The 27,746-nt window shown below is 44.0% G+C and overlaps 1 protein-coding gene across 6 annotated transcripts in view; it reads right to left on the bottom strand.

The window, feature by feature from the left end:
* Positions 1-27,043, bottom strand: part of ARHGAP10 (Rho GTPase activating protein 10) — a 337,402-nt gene extending 310,359 nt beyond the window's left edge. For 2 of the 6 annotated variants that reach the window (XM_054486510.2, XM_063664171.1), the window contains exon 1: positions 26,620-27,038. In XM_054486510.2, the coding sequence (XP_054342485.1) occupies positions 26,620-26,773 (154 nt within the window). In that variant the 5' untranslated portion in view covers positions 26,774-27,038. Of the gene's footprint in view, positions 1-26,619 lie in introns of all 6 variants that reach the window. The other 4 variants (XM_063664173.1, XM_063664172.1, XM_054486509.2 and 1 more) reach the window with 3 other exon arrangements.
* Positions 27,044-27,746: the final 703 nt, after the last annotated feature.

Genomic DNA, 27,746 nt, shown 5'->3' with positions numbered 1-27,746 from the left:
TTTGGTTTTTTTTTTTTTTTTTTTGAGACAGAGTCTCACTCTTTTACCCAGACTGGAGTGCAGTGGCACAATCTCCGCTCACCGCAACCTCCGCCTCCCAGGAACAAGGAATTCTCACGTCTCAGCCTCCCAAGTAGCTGGGACTACAGGCACGCACCACCACGCCCAACTAATTTTTGTATTTGTAGTAGAGACCAGGTTTCACCATGTTGGCCATGCTGGTCTCGAACTCCTGACCTCAAGTGATCCTCCTGCCTCAGCCTCCCAAAGTGCTGGGATCACAGGCCTGAGCCACCGCACCCGGCCTAAAAAAAAATAACAAAAAATTAAAAAAAAAATACACCACCTGTATTCTAACAACCTGCCTGAAAAATAGGCATGTACAGGGGACAAAGAATGGAGAAGGAACACACATTTAAACAGCATGGTCAGAAAGGCCTCCCTGAACAACACACTGAGGCATGGACCTGTTATCATCAGCATCAAAAAGTATTAGCCAAAAGGGGACAGGGTTTCTTTTTGGGGTGATGAATATGTTCTAAAATTGACTGTGGTGCTGGCTACACTAAACTGTGACTACACTAAAAGCCATTGATTATACATTTTAAATGGGTGAACTGTGTGGTGTGTGAATTATAACTCAATAAGCTGCTAAAAGAATTAAAATATCAAAAAAATTAGCCAAAGGTTTAGGTTTATTCATACATAACTACACCAAAATCTTTTTTTTTTTTTTTTTTTTTTTTTAAGATGAAGTTTCACTCATTGCCCAGGCTGCAGTGCAATGGCGCAATCTCGGCTCACCACAACCTCCGCGTTCTAGGTTCAGGCAATTCTCCTGCCTCAGCCTCCCAAGTAGCTAGGATTACAGGCATGTGCCACCATGCCCAGCTAACTTTTGTATTTTTAGTACAGACGGGGTTTCTGCATGTTGGCCAGACTGGTCTCACCAAATTCTTTATAGAGGTGGAAAACAGTTCCTTTATCTAATGTAACATTTATAAAACCAATAGGGGTGCACAAAGCAAGCTATGGCACACGTACCAAGCTTGTATTTGTATGGTGCCTGCCCCTCTTCTCCCTGGCCCTGGTGAGGTAGCAGTCTCGGGCACACCTGTTCTGTATCACAGGTGACTGGACAGGGATGGGCACCAGATCCCAGGGAAGCCAACAGACAGGTTGGCCAATGATCAGCATGAGCCAGGCCTGACAGCCTCTTCCGAAATAAGGACAACGGTAATTAGCTGGGCCAACCAGATTCTCTTAGGAAGGTGACTGAAGAACAGGTAAGTACCCGGGTGTGCAGTCGTGGAAGGTGAGGCTGAGGACACTCACCATAGAGGCCCATGAGTAAGCCAACGTTCGGAGGAAGCAGAGGCTATGAACAGACGGAAGTTGTCAATGCTACAGCAGGTGGAAAGCTGGTAAAGAGAAATCTAGATGATGGACATGGCAGCAAAACTGGGAGGACCAGCTGGGTCACAAAGCCTTCTCTCAAAGCTAGACTGCCCTGGCCAGGCGTGGTGGCTCACGCCTGTAATCTTAGCACTTTGGAAGGCCGAGGCAGGCGGATTGCCTGAGCTCAGGAGTTCAAGACCAGACTGCGCAACGCTGTGAAAACCCATTTCTATTAAAATACAAAAGAAATTAGCTGGACATAGCGGCATACGGCTGTAGTCCCAGCTACTCGGGAGGCTGAGGCAGGGGAATTGCCTAAACACGGGAGGCGGACGTTGCAGTGAGCCCAGATCGCGCCACTGCACTCCAGCCTGGGCCACAAAGCAAGACTCTCTCTCTAAAAAAAAAAAAAAAAAAAAAGCCTAGACTGTCCTGTGTTCCCACTGACTTTCAGGTTCTGATATCCAATGTTTGCCTCATCTCCTAAGCTGAAAAGATTATCATCTTTGATTTATATTTTTCAGCAAATTTAAAGATGCCACTATAGCCCACTTTCCCTCTGGCATCATTCATTTCTCTCTCTCTCGCTCTCACTCTGCAACTGCACTGCCACCAGCCTAGACCAACCAAGGCCCCTCTTCTCAAGGTGAGCCTTTTCCATTATACCAGGTATTCATGAATGCCCTTCCCTCTTCTTATAATCTGATGAAAAAAAAAAAAAAAAAAAAAAAACAATTACACAACCTTTTGTGTATTCCCATAACTAGACCGTAAATTCTAATAAGACAATACATTACACATTTGCATCTCTCCCTCTAACTCCCTAAGACCAATAACAATATAGTGGTCCCCCCTTATCCAGGAAGGATATATTCCAAGATCCCCAGTGGATGCCTAAAACCATGAATAGCACTGTAAACCTTATATACACTATTTCTTCCTATACATACAACCATACAGTGTGGATACCCTGAACAAAGGGATGATTCACATCCCAGGTGGGATGGAGCAGGATGGCACATGATTCCATCACACTACTCAGAACAGCACACAATTTAAAACTCATGAATTATTTCTGGAATTTTTCATGTACTATTTTCAGATCATTGGTAACTGAAACCACGGATAAAGAAGGACTATGGTATAGTTCATATTAACAGTGCTCATCAAAGACCTGCTGATTAACTGAAGTTAATGGAGAAACACTCCTGAGATGCCCACTCTAGAATGCGTAACTGTTTTTACAAGATCCAGAATTGGTTTATTCAACAGCCATTCCAATATTTTATACTCCCCCCCACCACCCGCACCTTCCTCTACAACAAGGGCTGGACCACAAACAACTTTTTCCCAGACTTACTTGGGGCTAGGGAGAGCAATTAAGAACTGTGGCCCATGAGATATTAGCAGAAGCCGACTGGAGAGTCCTGGGAAAGCCTTGGATACAGATCCTTCCTTTCCTTTTTTTTTTTTGGCCTCCTAGAAAGTGGGTGGGTGTAATGACTAGGCCATCTTGCAACCATGAGGAAAAAGGCAAGAAATTTTTAGAATCCTCACCACTGACAACTAGCCAGCAACCACCTACTACTATTGACTTATTATGTGACAGAAAAAAAAAAATTACCAACAGGATCAAGGTCTATCAACTGGCTCTTCCATTACATGCAGCTCTTCTGTTACATTCATTACTGATGCATTGCTCCTCAAAACATAAGTGAAATAAATAATACAAAACAAGGACAAAATACACAGCAAACCGCCAGAGGCTGACTCATAATGCACTACACACACACACCCACAACCACTCACACACACCCACACCCCACCTTCTTTCGTGATAGTCCAGCTTCTAAAAGAGCCAAATAGAAAAGCATCACCTACACTATATAAGGGCAAGAGAAGGACAAGAGGCAGAATCTATTTTACTGTGTTTATAAGAGCAAAAGTACAGCTACTTCCTAAAATATTTCAGCAGCTCGCCAAAGAAAAGGCCAATGATGTTAGTGTTTTCCAAAACAGCCCTCTCTTTATTCTTGATAACATGGAACTGGTATATTTTTTTTCTTTCCCTTTTTTTGAGACGGGAGTTTCGCTCTTGTTGCCCAGGCTGGAGTGCAATGGCGTGATCTCGGCTCACCGCAACCTCCGCCTCCTGAGTTCAAGCGATTCTCCTGCCTCAGCCTCCCGAGTAGCTAGGGTCCCTTCCTGTTTACAAACAGTCAGATGGAACAAAACACCTTGCAGTTTTTCAGAATAAATTAACTGGGAAGAAATGCCATGAACACAGAACGCCCAGACTGAGTTGATCACAAAAAACTGGTTATGTAAGAGAAAATTTAACAAGTAAAAATAAGTAAAAATTTTAATGAGAACAAAATGATATTTTTGTTCTTAAAATAACAAAAACTTCAAATGTTACATCTTTGGTTTTACTTAAATAATAAGTGCTTTTATTATATCCTTATTGTTTGGAATGTTTTTAAAGCAGTCATTTTGAAAGAATTTTTTTTTTTTTTTTGAGACGGAGTTTCACTCGTCACCCAGACTGTAGTGCAACTGCACGGTCTCGGTTCACTGCAACCTCCATTTCCTGGGTTCAAGCAATTCTCCTGCCTCAGCCTCTCAAGTAGCTGGGACTATAGGCATCCGCTAATTTTTGCATTTTTTAGTAGAGACAGGGTTTCACCATGTTGGTCAGGCTGGTCTCGAGCTCTGACCTCAGGTGATCCAGCCGCCTCCACCTCCCAAAGTGCTGGGATTACAGACGTGAGCTACCACGCCCAGCCGGATTTTAATATTTCTTCAGGGACTTTATTATAATTCTAACAGAAGAATGTACAACTTGTGTAGCAAAATCATTTATATTTGTCTTTTTCCTGTTATTTTTCTTTATGTTAAATTCAGTGCTAATGCACATGTGTAACAGTAAAATTTCACCCAAATTCTCTAGCTGGTGAAAGACAAAAAAAAAAATTGAATACAATTATATTCAGTATGTTGAATATAAACTATCATCAAGGAATGACAACAGAAATTCATCCAAAGGAACTAAACTTCTGACAACCCCCACTGAGCTTTTCTTTCTATCTGGAGGCAGTTTGGGGCCCTCAGTAGTTTTGAACACTATTCCAACTGTGCCCCAGAACACTGACTCCTTTCTAAGCCTGTCTTAACGTTCTGAAGTTTCGTCAACTCAACTAAGGCCAAAACAACTTTCTAGCCCCTTTCACCTCCTGTGCATTATAATTTTGATCATTTTCATCAAAGTACTCAGCAGGAATTTCCAAGAGGAGCTACAATAGCAACAAATGGTATGGAGTTACTTACAAAGGGCATCGTATGCCTTACGTAAGTGACACCTGGAAACAGAACAAGAATTAAAGGCCCTGGATTCCCTCAATTTGCATCTGCTTCTTTGCTGAACCTAAACATTCTAGACTTCTGGGACTCCCAACTCAAACATTCCAGGAGCCAGATGGGTACTGACTCAGTGCCTATGAGCAAGGCACTGTTCTAGACACTGCTGGAGGACAAAAGACAGACAATGCCCTCAGTAAGCCAGGAGTTTACTGGAACCTGGAACACAGGCAAGGTGAGGGATATCAAAGTTTTTTAGGAACGTTAGGTCTTTCTTAGAATGAGTAGTAGCAGATGAATGGAAGCCCCAAACTATGAAATAATGTCACAACATCTTTGCTCAATTTGTTAATCTCTCTAAACACAAATTAAACATCAAGAGGAAGGACTCTCATACATGTGGAATTATTAAACAGTGCAGCCTCAATACTCTCTCACTCTCATCCCAATGTAAATTTTCAACATTCATGAATACGTGAGCATCATGAAAATAGTTTCGAAAAGGGAAAAAAATCATTCTCTCAAATATAATTTCCTCATTTACTTGTTCATTTCCTTAATTACTTGTTCACTGCAAACAAACATAAGAAAATTGACTTCAGGCCAGGGGCAGTGGCTCACGCCTATAATCCCAGCACTCTGGGAGGCTGAGGCAGGCAGATCACCTGAGGTCAGGAGTTCAAGACCAGCCTGGCCAACATGGCTCACGCCTGTAATCCCAGCACTCTGGGAGGCTGAGGCACGCAGATCACCTGAGGTCAGGAGTTCAAGACCAGCCTGGCCAACATGGTGAAACTCCATCTCCACTAAAAAAAAAAAAAAAATACCAAAAAATTAGCCAGGTACAGTGGTGCACACCTGTAGTCCCAGCTACTCAGGAGGCTGAGGCAGGAGAATCGCTTGAACCCAGGAGGCGGAGGTTGCAGTGAGCCGAGATCACATCACTGTACTCCAGCCTGGACAACAGACTGTGTCTCAAAAAAAAAAAAAAAAAAAAGAAAAAAGAAAAGAAAAGAAAATTGGCTTCAGAGTAAACTCAACACTAGAAATGAGCTTCGTGAACCGACAGGACAGAGCAGATATCTAAGTGGCCGCTGCAGGCATGTTTCATGTTTCCTCATCTATGGTGTAAGAAGGTTGGACATTCCTTCCAGCTCCAACGCAGCAGTCAGGAGACGAGTTTTATTTCCAGCTTTCCATATGCAAATTGAGGTTTACTAAATTCAGTATTTACTGGCTAAACTCTGAAATGTTTTAAAATTGACTACAGTGTCTTCACTGATACTATTACTTTGCCATATGACTTTGGACAAAATTCTTAACCTTCTGGGCAGCAGGCTCCTCATAGGTGAATCAGGAGAAAATTTACTTCAGATTAAATACATTGAGAATACCATCACCAAAGAGAATGAAAATACACCTAAAAATAAAAGGAATGGCTATTATTTGGGAAGAAAATAAGATGGCAACACAGGCATGAGATAAGCAGCAAATTTAATCAAGGGCCCAGATCAGCATTAATAGTAAAGCAGGCCAGGCGCGGCGGCTCACGCCTGTAATCCCAGCACTTTGGGAGGCCAAGGTGGGAGGATCACTTGAGGTTAGGAATTTGAGACCAGCCTGGCCAACATGGCAAAACTCCGTCTCTACTAAAATACACAAATCAGCCAGGCATGGCGGCGCACACCTGTAATTCCAGCTACTCGGGAGGCTGAGGCACAAGGATCACTCGAGCCCAGGAGGTGGAGGTTGCAGTGAGCCAAGATCACACCAGCCTAAGCAACAAAGTGAGACCCCGTCACCAAAAAAAAAAAAAAAAAAAAAAATCAAACTGTGAGTACAGATTAAACCTGTGTACCCTCTATTAAATCATTAACTATATACTATTAAATCAGTAACATTGCTTTTTAAAGTCTGCTTTGTTTAAAAGCAAACAACAGCGTTTTTTAAATTTTTTGTAATGCAAATAAAATAGCACAGCCACTATTCCAGATTATATGAAAATGACTTCCTTTCCTATAACTTTTAATAGCTTAAAGGAAGTTTCTATCACTTCATGGAAAATTTTTAAATTCCCGAAAGTAAGCTTTGCAGACATTACAACCCCACGACTTTACACAAGATAACACCCCAAATCAGATCTGTGAAATACTATATCAATGACAATAATGCATGCTCTTCTATAATACTAAAGGCTTGGCCGGGCATTGTGGCTCATGCCTGTAATTCCAGCACTTTGGGAGGCCAAGGAAGGCAGATCATGAGGTTAGGAGATCAAGACCATCCTGGCCAACATGGTGAAACCCTGTCTCTACTAAAAATACAAAATTAGCTGGGTTTGGTGGCGCACGCCTGTGGTCCTAGCTACTCAGGAGGCTGAGGCAGGAGAATTGCTTGAACCTGGGAGTCAGAGGTGGCAGTGAGTCGAGATCACGCCACTGCACTCCAACCTGACGGCAGAGCGAGACTCCATCTAAAAAAAAAAAAAAAAAAAAACAACTAAAGGCTAAAGGCTTCAGAGAGTGTATAACTTGCAGGAGCCTCGGCTTCCTAGGTGAGTACCCTTGGGCAAATGTCAACCTCTCTAAACCCACGTTCTTAAATTGCAAAATGGCAATTATTACAAGATTAACTATCAGAGGACTGCTGTGAGAAATGCTAACTCCTGTGAAAACACTTGGCACAGTCTCTGAAATACAAGTGCTCCAAAAAAAGCAAAAAAAGGCCACGTGCAGTGGCTCACACCTGTAATCCCAGTACTTTAGGGGGCCGGAGGCAGGCAGATCACTTGAGGCCAGGAGTTCAAGACCAGCCTGGCCAACATGGTGAAACCCCATCTCTACTAAAAATACAAAAAATTGGCCAAGCGTGGTGGCATGAGCCTGTCATCCCAGCTACTCAGGAGGCTGAGACAGGAGAATTGCTTGAACCTGGGTGGCGGAGGTTGCAGTGAGCCAAGATCACGCCACCGCACCCTGGCCTGGGTAGAAGAGCAAGACTCTGTCTCAAAAAAAAAAAAAAAAAAAAAAAACTATTATGTACTCCTACTACAACCACCACCATTATTATCATTAATTCCAGTAAACTTGTTTTAGTACTTCTCAGATAATGCTTAACAATAGCTAAACTTATAGATTATCAGGCCAATTAAAATCTAACATCTCTAATCTAAAACAATAGTGATCTACTCATTGTTTGGTTTTTTTGTTTTTGGTTTTGAGGTGGTGTCTCGCTCGGTTGCCCAGGCTGGAGTGCAGTGGCCAGATCTGGGCTCACTGCAACCTCTGCCTTCCGGGTTCAAGAGATTCTCCTGCCTAAGCCTCCCAAGTAGATGGGACTATAGGCACGCGCCATCACACCCGGCTGATTTTTATATTTTTTAGCAGAGACGGGGTTTCACCATGTTGATCAGGCTGGTCTCCAACTCCTGACCTCAAGCGACCTGCCCACAGTGAGCCCACCAAAGCTCATTGTTTTAAATTGAAGATATTTTATGGCCGGGCGCCGGTGGCTCACGCCTGTAATCCCAGCACTTTGGGAGGCTGAGGCGGGCGGATCACGAGGTCAGGAGTTTGATGCCAGCCTGGCCAATATGATGAAACCCCGTCTCTACTAAAAAATACAAAAATTAGCCAGGCGTGGTGGTGCGTGACTGTAGTACCAGCTACTCAGGAGGCTGAGGCAGGAGAATCGCTTGAACCCGGGAGGTGGAGGTTGCAGTGAGCTGAGATCACGCCACTGCACTCCAGCCTGGGTTACATAGTGAGAATACATCCCCCCCTCAAAAAAAAAAAAGATATTTTATATGTACTTCCATTTAAGCAAATCCAATACATAAAAATGGATATTAATGCACACAAAACAAATAGGTTGGGTGATGACTATTCCCTTTAAAGAAATCATCACCAATCCCTCTTAATTTAGTTATATGTCAACTACGATTAGATTATGCACGCACACACACAAAGCTGAATTATGTATTAATCCCGTTCCATTCTTTCTTCCTAATGTACACTCTGACTTTTGGTACGCATTCATTAAACTGACGCTACAGTCAGGAAGAAATTAAACACCTCCCTTCATTCTAGGTGACCCTCCAACACCTTCCAAGGGTCAAATGCTCCCTGATGCATTCACTTCCACCATGGTACCAACTCCCTCTCCACTCCTTTCCATTTTGTTCTCACTGCATACATTAAACCGAGGAACTGTGTTGACTCAAAACTACACTTTCAGCTTTAAAGCTTTTGGAATGAAAATTTTAAGGTCAAAAAATACAAAGGTCTTTACAAAGTTGCCTCTTTGTTTTCTGGACAAAGAAGCACTTTTTAAAATTTTTTTGTTCTTTGCTTGTCAAGATAAATCAGTCCTGCCACACTCAGGTAAACACTGCCAAAAAGCACTCAACCATCTCATTGCAAACAAAACACTGTTCGCTGTGGTTAAGTGATACATCCTGTTTCTGGATACATGGCTGTTCATCAACAGGTTAATTTGCATAGCCATTCAAGCCTTTTAGACAGTATCAATTAAGCCACAACAGTCAATTTTAAAAGATTTCAGAGTTTACATAAAAGATATTTAGTTTGACCGTCTCAGTTCTCTTATTGCAATGAACAGAAAATAGTGCAAATAGCTACCTACTGTCAAATCCTTACTTTGGATTTTACACTGCATTCACAATAAACTTGAAAGATGGAAAATATTTCCAGAGACTATAATACAGTTTCAGAAGAAAATAATTTAGACAACTTTTCTAGATGCTTATAGGATTTCTCAATTGATTTCAAATTTAAAATTAAATCAAGAACACACAAAATTAGAAAATACGTATGTTCTAATTTCCATTCAAGAAATGTTTCCTTTGTTTAAAGGGAAAAAGAATGTAAAATTACTCAATCCATTCTGCTGGATGAATTATACCCACAAAAATTAGTTTTTCTTAACAATGCTTTGTTTCTCCAAAAATAAATAGGAGAACTATCAGTGTCAGGCATTTAAATTAAGCCAGTAAACTGCTATTTAATTTTTTAAATATTTTCTTGGCCTATAACAAGCCAAGGTGTTATAAATATTAAGTATTTTAATCTAAATGTTTTCCTCTGGTCAGGGGTTCTATTATAAGGCATAGATACCTCACTGTGCCAACAACCTTGTCCTTGTATCCAGGCAAGCTACAGGAATCACAGTCTTCATTTCCACCCTCTTGCCAATTTCATCTCTCTCACCTCCTCTATTGTGGTTAAAATTAATCAACCAAGCAACAGGGAAAAAAATAGAAGGCATACTTATTTTGACTGTCTTCATATAGTCCTCATTTGTTTTGCCACGTGCAGTCCCTAGGCCCAGATCAAAACAGGTCTAACAAAGTGAGTTTCAAAAGTAAAAGTTCTCTTATGTATAGGACATCAGCTTTCTTTTTTTAAGACACAGGGTCTCACTCTGTTGCCCAGGCTGGAATACAGTGGCATGATCATAGCTCACTGCAGCATCAATCTCCCGGGTTCAAGCAATCCTCCCACCTCAGCCTCCCAAGTAGCTAGGACTACAGGTGTGTGCCCCCATGCCCCCAACCCTGTTTTTAGAAATAGGATCTATGTTGCCCAGACTGGTCTCAAACTCCTAACTTTAAGCAATCCTCCCGCCTCAGCCTCCCAAATTGCTGGAATTACAGGCCTGAGCCACAGTGCCCAACCTATCTACTGCTTTTTGTGTGTTTAATGTACATAACTTGATGTGTCTGCAGATAAGCATATACCTGTGAAACCATCAAACCACCATCATTATCAATGCCATCACATCCGAAAGTTTCCTCCAACTCCCTGTATCATTTTGTTTTTGTTTTGTTTTCCTTTTGTGGAAAGAGCACTTAATATAAGATCTACCCTCTTAGGAAAATTGTTAAGTATACAATATTGTTAATCATATGCTCTATATTATACAGATCTCCAGATCTTATTTTGTAAAACTAAAACTTGGTACAGGACATCAGCTTCTTTTTTTTTTTTTTTTTACTAGTTTCTACACCCTTTGTTGTGAGCTGTGGCATTCTGTCCAAGCAATCACTTGCTGCCCACTTCTTCACCCGACTGGTAGGCACATGATTCAGGCTGGCCAAAGTACAACATCCACCACATCTCACTGACTGGTCTATGCCAGGCAAGTGACCCAGGACTGATAAGGCCTTTACGTAGAGCAACCACAGGTCCAGGTATACTTGCAGCAATTCCAGTTCATGGCTATTGTCTTAGCATAACTGTACTTCTCAAGAGTATCTGGGTTTAGATTACATGGGCTCCCTATCTCTAAGGCAGTTTCTCAACCTCAGCACTACCACCATTTGGGGCTGGATCATTCTTCATCGTAGGGGAGCTGTCCTGTGCACTACAGGGTGTTTGGCAGCATCACTGGCCTCTGCCCGCTAGAAACCATAGCATCTCCCTAAATTAACAACCAAAATTGTCTCTAGACAGTCAAAATCACCCATTTGAGAACCACTGGTCTAGGGAAGATGAGTCAGTATTCTCCGGAATTCCCAGTGCAGTAAGAAAGGTCTTTAGTCTTCACCCATAAGCCAAAATTCCTTTTTTTTTTTTTTTTTTTTTTTGCTTCAACAAGGTTTTAGTCTGATTCCTCTCACTGGCAGCCAAAATAAATGAGCATCCATAGTATTTTTATAACAATAATCTGAAGAAAGGGGAAGAAAAGGTTCAGATTAATTTTTAAACTCTATCCTTTCCACAAAAAAACAGGACACCAGCTCTAGCTCTAGAAACACATGCAAAGAACTTCTTCCACTCATATCCTCCCTCTGAAGCATCTGAAGGTCTCCACATTCCACATCCCTGAAGAGATGCTGTATGGCCACCTCCACGGCGGTCAGGGTGTCCAGCCCTGAAGGGAAGACAAGGGCTATCTGCATACCACCCACTGATGGGTATCTTTTGTAAGCATTTATTTCTTCTAGGCATTGTTTCTTAAACCAGGTTGAACCTAAGTAGCTAGCTAGAAAAGAGCAAGAGAAGATATTTTAGATAATAGATAATTATTCCATTTTTAACTCTTACAAGTTCTATTCCTCCTCTTCTCTTGGACAAACAGGCAGACACTTGGAAGTCCTACAAACTTCCCAGGTGCTGCCAGAGGCATTTTTCTCCCTGTAGACATCCAAAGAAAATCAGCATGACTCCGGTGAGATGAAAGAGAAAATCGGTTTTAATACTTTGGGGAAAAAAAAAAAATAAGAAAAAGATTAAGGACTGTTTGGGTCTTTTAAGTGCAACAGAACAAAGTGTGAGATAAAGCCTGAAACAGGGGCCTGCCTTTCTTGGTATTATGAGGGTTGTTTACCCAAACATTTAACTCCTTTTTCTCCCCTAATCCCATTACCTCTTCTCAGCTTAACATCTATATGCCATCCCACTCAGTTCAAACAGACTATGAGGAAAACCACTCTTACAAGTCAGTATTATTAATATCAACCGGAAAAAGAATGTGGTGGGGGAGAGATTAAATCAGAGTTACTGAATCTTGTCATCTACCTCAGGGAAAATAAATCCATCAGTTGACAGTTTCCTCGATGTCCTGCCATAAATCTACAGTTTGAGTGTGTAGACATCATTTCCATCTCCTCTGTCATGAAACAGGTGAAAGGTACGCCCTCCCACCCCTTCTTCACCTAGAATATGAATCCCACCTTCTATATTAAGAAGCACGCTGCCGGGCACGGTGGCTCACACCTACAATCCCAGCACTTTGGGAAGCTGAGGTGGGCGGATCAGCTGAGGTCAGGAGTTCATGACCAGCCTGGCCAACATGGTGAAACCCCATCTCTACTAAAAATACAAAAATTAACGGAGTGTGGTGGCAAGCAAGCTACTCAGGAGGCTGAGGCAGGAGAATCACTTGAACCCGGGAGGTGGAGGTTGCAGTGAGCCAAGATCGCGCCACTGCATTCCAGCCTGGGCAAAGAGCAAAACTCCATCTCAAAAAAAAAAAAAAAAAAAAAAAAAAAAAGCAGGTCTGGCACAGTGGCTCACGCCTGTAATTCCAGCACTTTGGGAGGCCGAGGCGGGTGGATCACAAGGTTAAGAGATCAAGACCATCCTGGCCAACATGGTGAAACCCCGTCTCTACTAAAAATACAAAAATTAGCTGGGCATGGTGGCGCATGCCTGTAGTCCCAGCTACTCGGGAGGTTGAGACAGAAGAATCGCTTTAACCCAGGAGGCAGAGGATGCAGTGAGCCAAGATCACGCCACAGCACTCAAGCCTGGCGACAGAGTGAGACTCTGTCTCAAAATAAATAAATAAATAAGAAGCACTTTGCGGCGGGGCACGGTGCCTCACGCCTGTAATCCCAGCACTTTGGGAGGCCAAGGTGGGAAGATCACGAGGTCAGGAGTTCGAGACAAGCCTGACCAACATGGTGAAACCCCATCACTACTAAAAAGATACAAAAAATTAGCCAGGTGTGGTGGTGCATGCCTGTAATCCTAGCTACTCAGGAGGCTGAGGCAGGAGAATCGCTTGAACCTGGGAGGGGAGGTTGCAGTGAGCCGAGATCACGCCACTGCACTCCAGCCTAGGCAACAAGAGCAAAACTCCATCTCAAAAAAAAAAAAAGGCCGGGCACAGTGGCTCACGCCTGTAATCCCAGCACTTTGGGAGGCTGAGGCAGGCAGATCACGAGGTCAGGAGATGGAGACCATCCCGGCTAACACGGTGAAACCCCGTCTCTACTAAAAATACAAAAAATTTGCAGGGCGTGGTGGTGGGCGCCTGTAGTCCCAGATACTCGGGAGGCTGAGGCAGGAGAATGGCGTGAACCCAGGAGGCGGAGCTTGCAGTGAGCTGAGATTGTGCCACTGCCCTCCAGTCTGGGTGAAAGAGCAAGATTCCGTCTCAGAAAAAAAACAAAAATTAAAATTAAAAAAAACCACTTTGTGCTCTGAGATGGACCCCTGAATCTTCCATCTCCTCCTCTCCCACTAACCACGTAATTTGGGTCTACAGCCACACCACCCTGAACACATTCAACCCTGTCTGATCTCAGAAGCTAAGCTGGGTCAAGCCTGCTTCAAGACAGGGTTGAATGTTTTGAAGTATTTGGATGGCAGGCCAAATAATTTAGGCCAGCTATCCATACCCAGGCTCACTGACTTTCCTCACACTCCCTTCTCAGCCCTCTGCAAGCAGGCTCCCAGTTCTGCTTGGCCACCTAAACTACTCTCCCACTATTACCAATGACAGTGTGTGGCCAACACAATGTCACCTTGACTCAAGCTACTTGACCTCTCTGTGGCATGGCCTTGTCCACGCCCTCCTGCTTTCTGAACACTTTCTCCTTGGCTTTTGAGACCCTCTCCTGGTTTTCCATCTCTGTCAATGGCTACTGTTTCTCAGATCTCAAGTTCTTCTTTCACCTACCCCTTAAAAGACGGAGTCCCTCCGGATTTGCCCTGACCCTCTCCCTGCCTTCTCCCTCTACATTCTCTCTCGACAGCCTCGGTATTCAGCTGCATGGCATCATTTCCCATCCATATGCTGTGTCTCCAGAATCTTTTATCTCCAGCTGTATTCCCCATTCCTGAAATACACACCCATAAAAGAAACACACTACTGAACATGTCTCCTGGCTACTAGGAAATACCTTGGCTTCCACATCCAAAACCGAAAACTCATCCTCTCTCCCACAAAAGATGCTGCTGTGGCAGGACCTCAGTGAACTGCACTCACCAGCCCACACCAGAACCTGAGGTGTCAGGGCAGGTCCCCACACCCAACCACCCCCTATAGCCTGCAGCTGCTAAGTCCTGACTCCCCTTCTGCCACCAAAGTCTCTGGCCTAGATGACTGACCCCCCAGCCTCCAGTCCTGCTTTCCTCCGATTCATCTGCACAACCGCACCCCGAGAAAGCTTTCTACAACAATTCAAATCACACCACTCCCCTACTCAAAACTTTTCGATCACTTCCCACTGTCCTTAGAGTAAAGCCCTCAACCTGCTTTCCAAGGCCCTTCCCGACCCTCCCTCACCCCCTCGACAGCACCATTCTTACCCTCAATGCAAATTCCCTGGCCCACCTGAGCACCATTTTTCCATCCACAGGACATGCTCTCTCTGACCTCTGCGATGCATTTTCCCTGCACTTGGAGAATACTTCTTCCCCACTCTCAGCAGGGAAAGCTCTGATCCCTCCTTTTGGTCTCAGCCTAGAAGTTTTATTTTCTTGAAGTCTTCTTGGAACCCCCAAACTAGGTAGTCCTGTTAACTACAGTCATCGCATCCCATACTGATTCAACAATGTGAATGTAATTGCTTTTTAAATAAATTTGCTGTCTCCTGCACTAGAACACTTCCGCACAAACACACATGTTTCTTCTCACAAACCTCTAACAACCAGCCCACCATAGCTAGAGTTCAGTGACAAGATGACACCACTCCACCACTGTCATAAATAAGGTTGTTCTAGTGATGACTGAATATATTTTTAATTTTTTTTCTACACCTAGCAAACACAGAGAGTTCACTATGGTTCAGGCAATTTTTCTAAGTACTTTAAAAATAATTGAAGCCTCACAACATTTTAAACATGCAACTATTATCCACTTTATTTATTTATTTTTTTATTTTTTGAGAAGGAGTTTCACTCTTGTTGCCCAGGCTGGAGTGCAATGGCACAATCTTGGCTCACTGCAATCTCTGCCTCCCGGATTCAAGCAATTCTCCTGCCTCAGCCTCCAGAGTAGCTGGGATTACAGGCATGCACCACCATGCCCAGCTAATTTTATATTTTTAGTAGAGATGGGGTTTCTCCATGTTTGTCAGACTGGTCTCCAACTCCCAACCTCAGGTGATCCGCCCGCCTCAGCCTCCCAAAGTGCTGGAATTACAGGCGTGCACCACTGCACCCAGCTGACTATTATCCACATTTTACAGAGGAGGAAATCAAGGCACAGAGAAGTTAAACAACTTGCCCAAGGTCACACAGTAAGTAAACCTGGTTTCAGAGACCTATCTATTTTAGTATGTATGTTGTGCTGCCTTTGATTAGCATTTCACCAAATAAAAACAAAACTATCGGCTGGGTGCGGTGGCTTACACCTGTAATCCCAGCACTTTGAGAGGCTGAGGCGGGTGGATCACGAAGTCAGGCATTCGAGACCATCCTGGTCAACATGGCGAAATCCCATCTCCACTAAAAATACAAAAAAAATAGTCAGGCATGGTGGTGCATGCCTGTAATCCCAGCTACTCGGGAGGTTGAGGCAGGAGAATCGCTTGAACCCAGGAGGCAGAGGTTGCAGTGAGCCAAGATCACACCACAACACTGCAGCCTGGGTGACAGAATGAGACTGTCTCCAAAAATTTTTTTAAAAAAATTAAAAAAAAAATTATCTGTCAGCATGGCAGAGAATCCGCCCGATTCTCAAATAAATATAATGTCATGTCAAGGACACTGTATTCCCTTGTACTTCTGGCTTTGTCCCCAAAACTTTAAAAAAAAAAGGTTTTCAGTAATACATCAGATTTCAACACACTATTATGGATGGTTTCTCCTATGTATAAATGAGAGGCCTATATTCAGCTCTGTGCTTCAAAATATGGTTAGATTGGAAGAAAAAAAAATGCGCTGGGCAAGGTGGCTCATGCCTGTAATCCCAGGACTTTGGGAGGCCGAGACAGGCGGATCACCTGAGGTCAGGAGTTCAAGACCAGCCTGGCCAACATGGTGAAACCCCATCTCTACTAAAAATACAAAAAAATTAGCCAAGCGTGGTGGCAGGTGCCTATAATCCCAGCTACTCGGGATGCTGGGGCAGGAGAATCACTTGAACCCGGGAGGCAGAGGTTGCAGTGAGCTGAGATTATGCCATTGCACTCCAGCCTGAGGTACAAGAGCGAGACTCCATCTCAAAAAAAAAAAAAAAAGTGTTCACAGACTATTTCTCCCGTAACTATGGGTAAAGCCACAACTGTGCTCAAGTTCAACCAAAGGAAGACAGTTATTTTAATAATAATAAAAAAAAAAATAGGCACCTACCATAGCCAAGAAGAGTTCTAAGATCTTTTAATATGTAATGTGAGGATTAAATACCACCACCAGTGAGGCAGAGTTCTTACTAGGGCCATTTTACTAATAAAGAAAAATGTAGGCACTGAAGGCTTAAATAACTTGCCCAAAGTCACACAGCTAATAAACGGTGAGGCCAACTTTACAGTCAGAGAAGAAAGCACTCATTTTTTTTTTTTAAGAGACCATTCCACATCCTGTATTCTGACCTGAGGTGACACTGCTGTGGCCAAATTGAGTTCTTCCAGCCACACACCTCACCATGACTTGCCACCAAGAGTGAGGGTAGAAGGTGCCTGTGGGTAAACAAGTCAACAAGTCAGGAGAAATCACACTCACTGTTGAAATATTAAGTGGCACTGGATTAATATCTTTCTGAGGAAACACAGGGAGGAAATTCTAGTTGGACCAGGGAGTCAGGCCTAGCAATGGCAGCAACTTGGGGTGTGATTCCAGTCCATCTCAGAGTTTACAGAGATGCCTGCCTTTAGAATGCAAAGCGCCTGGTGTTCTTCTGTGTGTGTAAAGAGAATGATATCAAGATGCCTGCCTTTAGAATGTAAAGCGTCTGGTGTGTGTGTGTGTGTGAATACAAAAGCATCCCCCTGGCAATTATGTTCCTGTGTTAGGATAAGTAAGGGAAGCAGACCTGCCAGTGTTTGCTTTGGGGCTTACCACAAGATACCATCCAGTCCCTGCCTGAAAATCATGTTCATCTGCCCCAACTAGCTTGACAGTTACCAGAATTCTCCACATACGCTGTGTTTATACAAACATCATTTTTCTCTTTCTAGTCAGAAGTCTAATTTCAATGAAGCAAAATGGCTTTTAAAGATTTTTTGTTTCTGACTCAAACCAGTTCTCGTATAGTCCTGAGACATGAACTGGCTTACTCTGATTATCCATGCTGGGCTGGTAACAAAATATCAAAAAGAAAATGGGTTAAATGTCTTTAAGATTCATGGATTTATTAATTACTGACTGCTTTGAAAGCTAGTATCCTAAATTTATAAAACTAATTTCAATAAGGCTTTCATCATGAATATTCTCTAAATATATTTAGTTTTATCATCCAAAAAATGCAATGCATAGGTAGAAGGTACATCATCATAGAACATCAATTAACAAAGTCCTTTTAAATGTCACTTGTAGGAAAAAAAGGTTGAACTAAACGAAATAAAGTTACATACACCCAATTGGATGAATCTCACAAATATATTCAGGGGGAAAAAGTATAGGATGAAACCATTATATAAAGTCTAAACACGTGCAAACACATTATATATTGTTTATGGATGTGCCCAAATGTATCAAAATGCCTAGGAATAATAAACACCAGATCTGAGATAGGCCCTACCCCTTGGGGAGAAGAATGGGTATACAAGATGCTTTCATTAAGCTGGGGGGAGGGGGGAAAATAAATGAATGTTTATTGTGAGACTATCTTTTTATATTTCTAAAGTATCTCAAACTTTTTAAAGGAAAAACAAGCCTAATACTAAAAGAATAAGTTAAAAGTTACTCTACTGAAGGGTAGGACAAGGAATGGGGAGGAAAAGAGGAAGGTGGAGATTGAGAGAGACAGACAGAGTGGAGGACTGTGTCTTGTAATGGATCCTAAATCAACCCAACCTTGGAATGTCTATACTGTACTCATAATACAAATTAGCAATCAGTTTAAATTATAATAATGACCCCAGAGGGGTCTTAAAATTTAACAAAATTTAAATCAGTCATCATACTAAGGTAAAAAGAATATCCTAACTAGATTAAATGTACACACACTCTAGATAATCAAGACTGATCATCACTTCCCTAGCAGAAGACCACGGTTACACCCCTTTACAGAGACAGCTCATTATTGTGGTTCAGGGTTTTGGAGTTAGACAAACCTAGGTTCACATTCCAGCTCCACCAATGACAAATTGTGATTTAGACAAGCTACTAATCTCTCTGAATTCACTGAGGTCAGGAGTTCAGGACCAGCCTAGCCAACATGGCGAAACTCCATCTCTACAAAAAATACAAAAATTAGCCGGGACTGGTGGCACACACCTGTAATCCTAGCTACAGGGTGTGTAGCTGAGCCTGAGGCAGGAGACTTGCTTGAACCTGGGAGGCGGAGGTTGCAGTGAGCCAAGATCACGCCACTGCACTCCAGCCTGGGCAACAGAGCAAGACTCTGTCTCAAAAAAAAAAAAAAAAAAAGTAACCCAGTAAGGCCAGACGCAGTGGCTCACACCTGTAATCCCAGGACTTTTGGAGGCCTAGGCAGCTGGATCACCTGATGTTAGGAATTTGAGACCAGCCTGACCAATATGGTGAAACCCTGTCTCTACAAAAAATACAAAAATTAGCCGGGTATGGTGGCAGGCGCCTGTAATCCCAGCTACTCGGGAGGCTGAGGCGGGAGAATCGCTTAAACCTGGGAGGCGGAGGTTGCAGTGAGGCGAGATCACGCCATTGCACTCCAGCCTGGGCAACAAAAGCAAAACTCCGTCAAAAAAAAAAAAAAAAGCCCAAAATATAAGGTGATAAACAGCTATTGAAGTCACAGAATTCAAAACAGCTTCTTTGGGAATTTGTCCAGAGCACTTTGAGTATTCTGCTGTAGAGAACAGGATTACCTAACAGCTCTTAGGAAAATCCCTCTTAGGGATGTCTCTGGCTGTCTTCTTTTATTGTGAATTTACCATAGCAAATACAAGCTGTTAGGATTTCCAGCATGTCAGACGCTGGAAACCCTAATTTTGAGTTCACGTCCTCAAAAAGTATCTCTGTAATTTGAAGTATCTGAAGGCTGTAGTCACTTACATTGTCATGTCAATACCTTGAGATGAACTGTCATCAACTCTTCCTTATCAGTCGCTTGGAGGAAAGGCCTGCTGCTGACTGGCTGAACCTCGACTGTAGATTGCTTACTAGATTTGCAATGACCTTAGCAACATATTCTACTTTATCTTCAAATCTTTGTGAATCAAAAATAAATTCTAGAAAATATTTTCCCAAGATACCACTGAGCTCTGATTTGCCAATGTTTTTTTTTTTTTTTCTTTTTTTTTTTGAGACAGAGTCTCGCTCTGTTGCCCAGGCTGGAGTGCAATGGCATGATCTCAGCTCACTGCAACCTCCATCTCCTGGATTCAAGCAACTCTCCTGCCTTGGCCTCCCAAGAAGCTAGGATTACAGGCGCCTGCCACCAGACCCGGCTAATTTTTTTTTGTATTTTTAGTAGAGATGGGGTTTCACCATGTTCTCCAGACTAGTCTTGAGCTCCTGACCTCAAGTGATCCACCCACCTCGGCCTCCCAAAGTGCTAGGATTACAGACGTGAGCCACTGAGCCCAGCCACCAATGTGTTTTCAAGATTTTCCAGCATCCTGAACTACAATCAAAATTTGGAAGCCTTTCCAGGGTTTGACAACTTTGTCTCTCTTCTTGGTCACTGCTAATGGTGCTTTGGAGAAATATACTGTTAGGGGTAATAAACCCTAAAAGGTTAGATACCTGGTCTAGGGTGCAGAACAGCTATTTTGAGGCAAGAACAGGGCCTTGATAATAAAATATATGCCTGTAATTTAGTTGTCATCATAACTGTTAACCTTTGAGCACTTATACTAAATGCTTTACATGTATTAACAAATCCTACTTTTAATTCAATATAGTAGGTCATATTATAATTTCTTTTTTTTTTTTTTTTTTTTGAGACGGAGTCTCGCTCAGTCGCTCAGGCTGGAGTGCAGTGGCGCGATCTCTGCTCACTGAAAGCTCCACCTCCCGGGTTCACGCCATTCTCCTGCCTCAGCCTCCCGAGTAGCTGGGACTACAGGCGCCCACTACTACGCCCGGCTAATTCATTTTTTATTTTTAGTAGAGACGGGGTTTCACCGTGTTAGCCAGGATGGTCTCGATCTCCTGACCTCGTGATCTGCCCGCCTCGGCCTCCCAAAGTGCTGGGATTATAGGCGTGAGCCACCACGCCCGGCCCTATAATTTATATTTTATTGACGAGAACACAGATATAGAAAAGCTAAGCAGCTTGAGCAAGGATCCCCTGTTAGCAGGTGGTTGAGCTTGGGTATGAACCCAGCCAGGTTAGTACCTCAGCTTATGCTCTTAATCTTCTATATTATATTCCATCAGCTATTTTAAAGATTAAACACAAAAATACCCTCCTCTGTGTATTCTTTATCCAAAAGTCTACTTTATCCTAGTCCCCTCAAAAACAACAACAACAACAACAACAACACAGCAACAAGGAGCTGGTCAAAGGAACCCCAGCAGATGGGAGGACAGAGAAAGGCAATGTGACAAAAAGACACTGAGAACATTAGATTGCTGACTGGCTAGTAAAAAATCTGTTCTAAATAACCATGGCTCAGCTGGTGGCCTGGTGGGAAGCTCTAAATAGGAACAACTCTAAATGGAGTCAAAGACCACCTGCAGTGAGCAAAGCATTTCAAGCTTTTCAAGCCTGTCTGGGTCCCCACCCTGGCTCAAGTCTGATTGTAATTATTTTCACAGCCAGCCTACATTCACACTGGAGACCAGCCACTGTAATAAAGCCCCAACTGACAGTTTAACTTATCCCAGGTGATGCCCCAAATTGTAGGGGCTCTATGGTAACTTCTTCAAGGCAAAGAGCGTGCATGAGTATTCCTTTCCATTTGGGAAAAAATTACACTGCAGTTTATTAACTTTTTAAAATAGCATTTTATTTTCTGTATCTCTCTAAATTCCACTTGATGGGAGCATAATCACAAAATTTACAATTACACCACTTTATCAAAATTAGGCCATTAAGGCCAGGCACAGTGGCTGACACCTGTAAACCCAGCACTTTGGGAGGCCGAGGTGGACGGATCACATGAGGCCAGGAGTTCAAGACCAACCACGGTGAAACCCTGTTGTTACAAAAAAAAAAGTACAAAAATTAGCTGGGCATGGTGGCGCATGCCTCTAATCCCAGCTACTTGGGAGGCTGAGGCACAAGAATCACTTGAACCTGGGAGACGGAGGTTGCCCTGAGCCAAGATTGTGCCACTGCATTCCAGCCTAGGTGACAGGGCGAGACTCACGTCTCAAATAAAATTTTAAAAATCTAAAAATAATAATAAATAAAAAACCTAGGGCATTAAGTAGCAGAAAACCCAACTCAAAACTGTCTTATGTCATTTAACAAGACATTCAAAGCATAGAAAAACCCACAGGTCTCCCAACAGCATCAAGAACCCAGTTTCAGTTAGCACACTATGCCACTTACTCTCGGGCCCAAGATAGTGGGTAGCAGTCCCAGGCATCACGAGAGAATACAGAAAAGTAGAAAACCATCTTTCTTCGAGTCTCCTATGACAAAAGGAAACCTCCCCCTGAAGTATCCAGAAGACTTTCTGTCATGTCTCCTTGGCCAGAACTGGGATACAACCTCATTCTTATAATAACTACCAACCCAGAAAATGGGTTTATCATAACTGACTTATAGTTTCTTAACCCTGACTGCTTTAACAGTTCCCCCAGGTGATTTTATTGAGCAGCTAGGATTGAGAACCACTGAGTTAGATTAATCAGAATTACCCTGAAATGCCTTCCCCTGAGTCATCTGAAAAGGATGCAGACACTTGAACGAAATCTGGATTGTCAGAGGGGAAAAGGAATGTTGGCTGAACCAGCAGTAGTGTCTACACAACCATTTTACATTTGTGTTTCAAAACACTTTCACACCATTTTATTTATTCCTCAAGGCTTTCTGTATCAGTCCCATTTTACAAAAAAAAAAAAGGAAACCAAGGCTTAAGTTTACAAAATAGGAAAATTATTTTTAGTCTTCCAAATCTCAGTAGGTTTAATGTAATGGCAACTTAAGAAACTTCCCCAAAAGAATATTTCTCTGAAACAGTAAACATAAAGACAGCCAAAGAGAACTTTTATGTTTTTCCTAAGAGGAACAAAGCAAAAACCATTAAAACGCCGAGGCTAGAAGTACCAAAACCAAGTCGGAAGACCTAAATTCTTGTCCTGGCTCTGCCACTAACAAGGCCCTTTACATCCTTTTCCATGCATGTTTAGTAACAGCAGACTCATTAATGAGGGCGCCTTCAGCTTCACACACACACACACACACACACACACACACAGCTAGACAATTTAAGTTTACTACAGAGTATTTTATATCACTGTATTACTGCTTAATAACTGTAAGGACTATTAGTTTTAAAAAATTTTCTCTAAAGAACAAGATACATTTTCTCAAGACTGCCTAACGTAAAATTTATGAGAAAAGCATATATAGTTAATTGCTGTTTCTGGCAACTGTGCTATCTACCTGTATGCATCATAAGCAACTGAAACTACACAGACATCACGAAGGCTTACAAAAGTTTAAATTGCATTGAAAGAAGACACTGGTTATTTTAAGAAAAGAAAGTACTTTAAAAAGAAAACTAAAAAAGCCATTTGAACAAAGAATTGATTGAATTGAGTAAATTATCTCCAAATCTACCACTAAAATGACTGGCTCTTCTCTCTGGAGTTCCTCCCCACCCCCAGCGCTATCTCCAACTTCACCCTACACATAAATGTGCGATACTGTCTCTAAACCATCTCTTTGCTATTACGTCAGCCTTCTGCTGAAAAGCCTTCAGTAACTCTCCACAAGATGAAGTCCACATTCCTAACCTTGTTTTTATGGCCCTCCATAATCTAAAACTGACCTCTCCATCCATCCCAGTCTACTACTCCCTGAAAAACCACCATTCCAGCCAAACTAGTCTCTTCAAACACTGCGAGTGTTCTGGTGTCTTCTGGTTTCCAATATGATAAGGTTCTACTCCTTATCACCAGTGAGTTCCAAAACTTTCACAAACCTCCTCCACTCTAATATACAAACCCTTGTCCCTGGAAAAGTTAGAATACTTGTCACTAAATGTTTAACCTTGTCACAGGTATGTGTCTATATCCTTTATTTCTTCAAGAATTTAGCACAGTGCAGGAAGGAGTTCAAAAATGTTCCTTAGATTGAAGTAATTTCAGCTACAGGACAATAAACTCAAGGGCAAGGGCCTCTACCCCATTATAAATCCGTATCTAATTCCAGTATTTAGCAAATTGTAGGTGCTAAATATTTGCGGATTGCTATCTAATTGAACTCAGCAGTAAGCCTTCAGGTCGCATAGGCTTCGAAACTCTAAATATTTATGGAAGACTTCAAAGCGTCAAGACATCAAAATTACATATTGAAATCTTCCAAGAATGTAATGCAAACAGGAGACACCTTGCAGGGCAATTAAAAATAGAAATCACTTAAACACAATTCTAGAAATGCTCAAAAGGCCATTTTTGTAAAACAAAATGTAAAATATCTGGAAATATAAGCAATCTGACCTAGTGGGTTTTATTCTTTCTGTAGATCCTCCACCCAATGTCATCCCTTGACTCTCTGATGTCATACAAAAGCTCAACTGGTTAGATGAACCATTTACCTAGACTGCAATTTCAAATAACCTCATCAAGCCATTTTCAAATGCTGCAGAACCTTATTAGTTCCCCTAAGAGGTAGACAGGGGAAGCTGGACGCAAAAGAGTAAGACCTGCTCAATTTTCCTATAGCCACGCCCTACCCAGTGAAGAAGAATTAAACTCAGGTCCCCTGACTTTAGACCAAGGCTCTTAGTCTTTGATAGGAACTAGAAGTAAACTTTATGGAGCAAGCGGGAAAAGGCATGTGAGCTACAGCTGTGTTCCTGTCACCTTCTGGGAAATAATTTAAACATAAATTCTTAATGAACATAACGAGAAAAAAAAGACACTTCCCAATTACTCTCAAAGCATGATTACAAGTTATGTTTCTTATGCTAAAGGACGAGAATCAAAATGAGTAAGATACCAATTCACAAATTCAAGAAAGTCTACAGTCTGGAGGAAGGCTGACATCTGGCCCCCCAGATGCACTGGCTGCTGCTGGAACCTAACGCATGTGTCCTGATGGCAGGAAAGCTAATATGCTGTCACAGAAATAGCTTTCCACCAGTGGCCAAAACTGGCTTTGCCCTCTGCCTCTCTCCACATCTCTCTAGCTCCGGAGGGAACTACTACAACCAATGAGAGAGAAGGTACATTCCCCCGGCCACTGACTCTGGTTAACATCAAGTTACAGAAAGAGTCCTCAGTCCTCATTCTCTCGTGTTCACTCTGCACCCCCACCCCCAACTCCTCCTTTCTATGCTCACTCCTCCATATGTATAGCGCCCCCCTACTTCCCACCCAACACACATACCAGATGCCAAGGGCCTGGAGAGCCCTCAACCAAATAAGCCCCCTTGTCACATGTCCCAGAGTCCCATTTCTGATTCAAGCAGCAGAGACTTAAAAACAAAACAAAAAACCCTAAGTGAGTCCCAATCCTGATTTTGCAACACCAAAGAGGTCAGAGAACCAAAAGGAACCTTGGAGATCATCCAGAGAAGTTGAGTGACTTGCTTCCAAAATTACAGGGATGGCTCACTAAATTCTTCCCACAGAAATGTACTTCAACTTATTCATTAAATGCATATTTACCGTACCAGGCACCATGCTGGGTGCCCAAGACAGTATGATCAGTATGTTTTAATCGCCCTTAGTGAAAAATGGGGCGGGGCGCGGTCGGGACAACAGTAAGATGGGGGATTTTCCCCAGAGGTGGTATCTACAAACAAATGTACAAGGGACGAATACCTACCTAAGGCTGAGAATTACTGAACTGAGAATCTAGGTGAGTGATGAAGGCCCTAAGAACCCAGCCCCTCAAGGCTGGATACTGCCCAAGTCCCTGTCTGCTGTATGGACAGGTCTTTTAAAGGGGAAAAGGGGACATTCACCGCCATCCTCCGAAGGGGTTATGGATCCAAGGGATGGTCAGGCTGCCCAGCTCCTCACTGGAGCTAATTCCGCCCCATTTTCCAGTAGCATCACTAACTCAGTATTTCTGCATGAATTTTGGCCCCTTCTCTCCTAGAAAGACTCTCCTCAACTACACTAAAATACAGTTATCTCTCCTGTATCTCGTGTCTTCTTCCGAGTTTAAGAGACAGAAGTTCAGGCGAGGAAGGCACCAAGCCTAACCGGGGTGGAATTCCCTATTTGCAAGCAGTGCTCGCCTGGGCTAGGGGGCAGGCTGTCCGCTCACCCTTCCAAACCCCAATCTTTGAACCCTCAGCACGGGAAGGGAGGAATGTGCGGAAGCAGCATAAAGCCAGGTGGACTTTCTGGTTTGGCACGTGAAGGACCTGGAACAGGACTGTCCGGGACGATCAGACAATGAGAGGGAAAAGGTGAAGCTTAAGGGGACTCTGGAAAACTCAACACTCCCGCAGGGTTTCAAAGAATCCCCAGGAAATTTCTTTCGAGAAGTCACAAAACAAAACTAGGCAAACAGATGCCTCGATTTTGAAGGAGATTTTGAGTAGCTTTAGGCAGCAATGAAACCTGACTCCAGGCCAGGAGTGCCTAGGGTCGGTCCAGCGGAGCGCGCAGTCAGCGAGAGGTGTTCGGCTGGGGCCAGGCGGGGCCCGCAGGCAGCTCGTTCCCGCCGCCGCAGAGCCGCAGGGGCAGGAATGAGGACTCGCCGCGCTGCCTCGAGGAGGAATGATTCCAGGGACCCCCCCGGGGTTCCGAGAGAGCTGGGCTGGTCCGGAATGAATTCCCCGTTCCTCTGGCTGCTGGCCCCGGACACGAGACCCTCCGTCGGCTGCCGAGAGAGGCTCCTCCCCGCCTCGCCACGCCGCAGCCCGTCCGCGCCCGCGTCCCCGCTTACTTTTGGTCGCAGCGATGAGGTTCTTCCCATCCTTAATGAGCTCTTTGATGAACTTGTTGGTCCTCTCGAGTTCCGCTTCGTGAGCGCGGATCCTCTCCCGGAACCACGGGCTGTCGAGGTAGCAGTCGCTGAACTCCAGGGGCTGCAGCCCCATGACGGCAGCGGTCGCTGCGCGGTGCGCACGGCCGCGCGCTCCTGCCCGAGCCGAGCTCCGAGGCCGCTGCCAGGTGCGGCGCCGCGCGTTCAGGGAGCCCGGAGGAGCTAGCAGGCCCGGGCGCGCGGCGAGCGCGGCACGAACATGTCCCGTAGAGCCGAGTCCTGCGGCGCGGAGGAGCTGCCACCGAGACCAGCGCGAGCTGCGGCGCCCCAATCCCGGCAGCCCCAGCCGAGCTCTGAGCGCCCGCGGCCCCGCCCCGCCCCGCCCCGCCCCGCCCCGCCCGGCCCCCGCGCGGCAGACACTCCCCGAGGCGCCACCCGGCCGGGCCCGCGCTCCCGCTCGCCCCCTTCTCTTTCCCCCGCCTTCCTTCTTCCTCCCTTCCCTTCCCTGGACGCCTCTTCCTTCTCTTCCCCACGCGCAGCTGCCCCTCCTCTTCCTTCCGAGGCGTCCTGGGGCTAGAATTTCGCCCCGCGGCTCCCCTCCACCCCGGGCGCTCTTCCCTCCCCTTTGCTTGGGCTCCCGGGGCCGGGGTGACTCACAGTCGGCTCCCCGCTGCACGGAACCCGACTGGGACCGAGAAGGAGCGTCTTAATTGCAGTCGTTAGTCCCCGCAGGCGGGCGACATAACTCTGAAGCGGCTGCCTTGTAGGAGGAGATGATTAACTCATTTATCTCATTTATCCTGGGACGCCCCCAACCCTGAGCTGGGAACGAACTCGCACATGGGGCTCTTTTCCTTATCCCGGTTCCTTTCCTAGTTTAAAGTGAGATGCGTGGTAAATCTCCGCTTGAGATCGAAGCCTTACAATGGCAAGAGCATTTTCTTGGTGGCCCAGCAGCTCCTATTTTACACTTCTCTACGTATCCGCACTAAATGACTTAGGTGAAGGGAGAGGGCTGGCTAAACCACAGAAAAGTTGTTTCTGTTGTGTTCAGCACATTAAATTTGCTGGGTTAGGTAGAGACGATC

Source organism: Pongo pygmaeus, chromosome 3, assembly GCF_028885625.2.
Source record: "Pongo pygmaeus isolate AG05252 chromosome 3, NHGRI_mPonPyg2-v2.0_pri, whole genome shotgun sequence".
In the NCBI taxonomy this organism is placed as follows: Eukaryota; Metazoa; Chordata; class Mammalia; order Primates; family Hominidae; genus Pongo; species Pongo pygmaeus.
The sequence above is the reverse complement of the archived record's forward strand: the minus strand, read 5'-3'. Positions and strand labels throughout refer to the sequence as shown.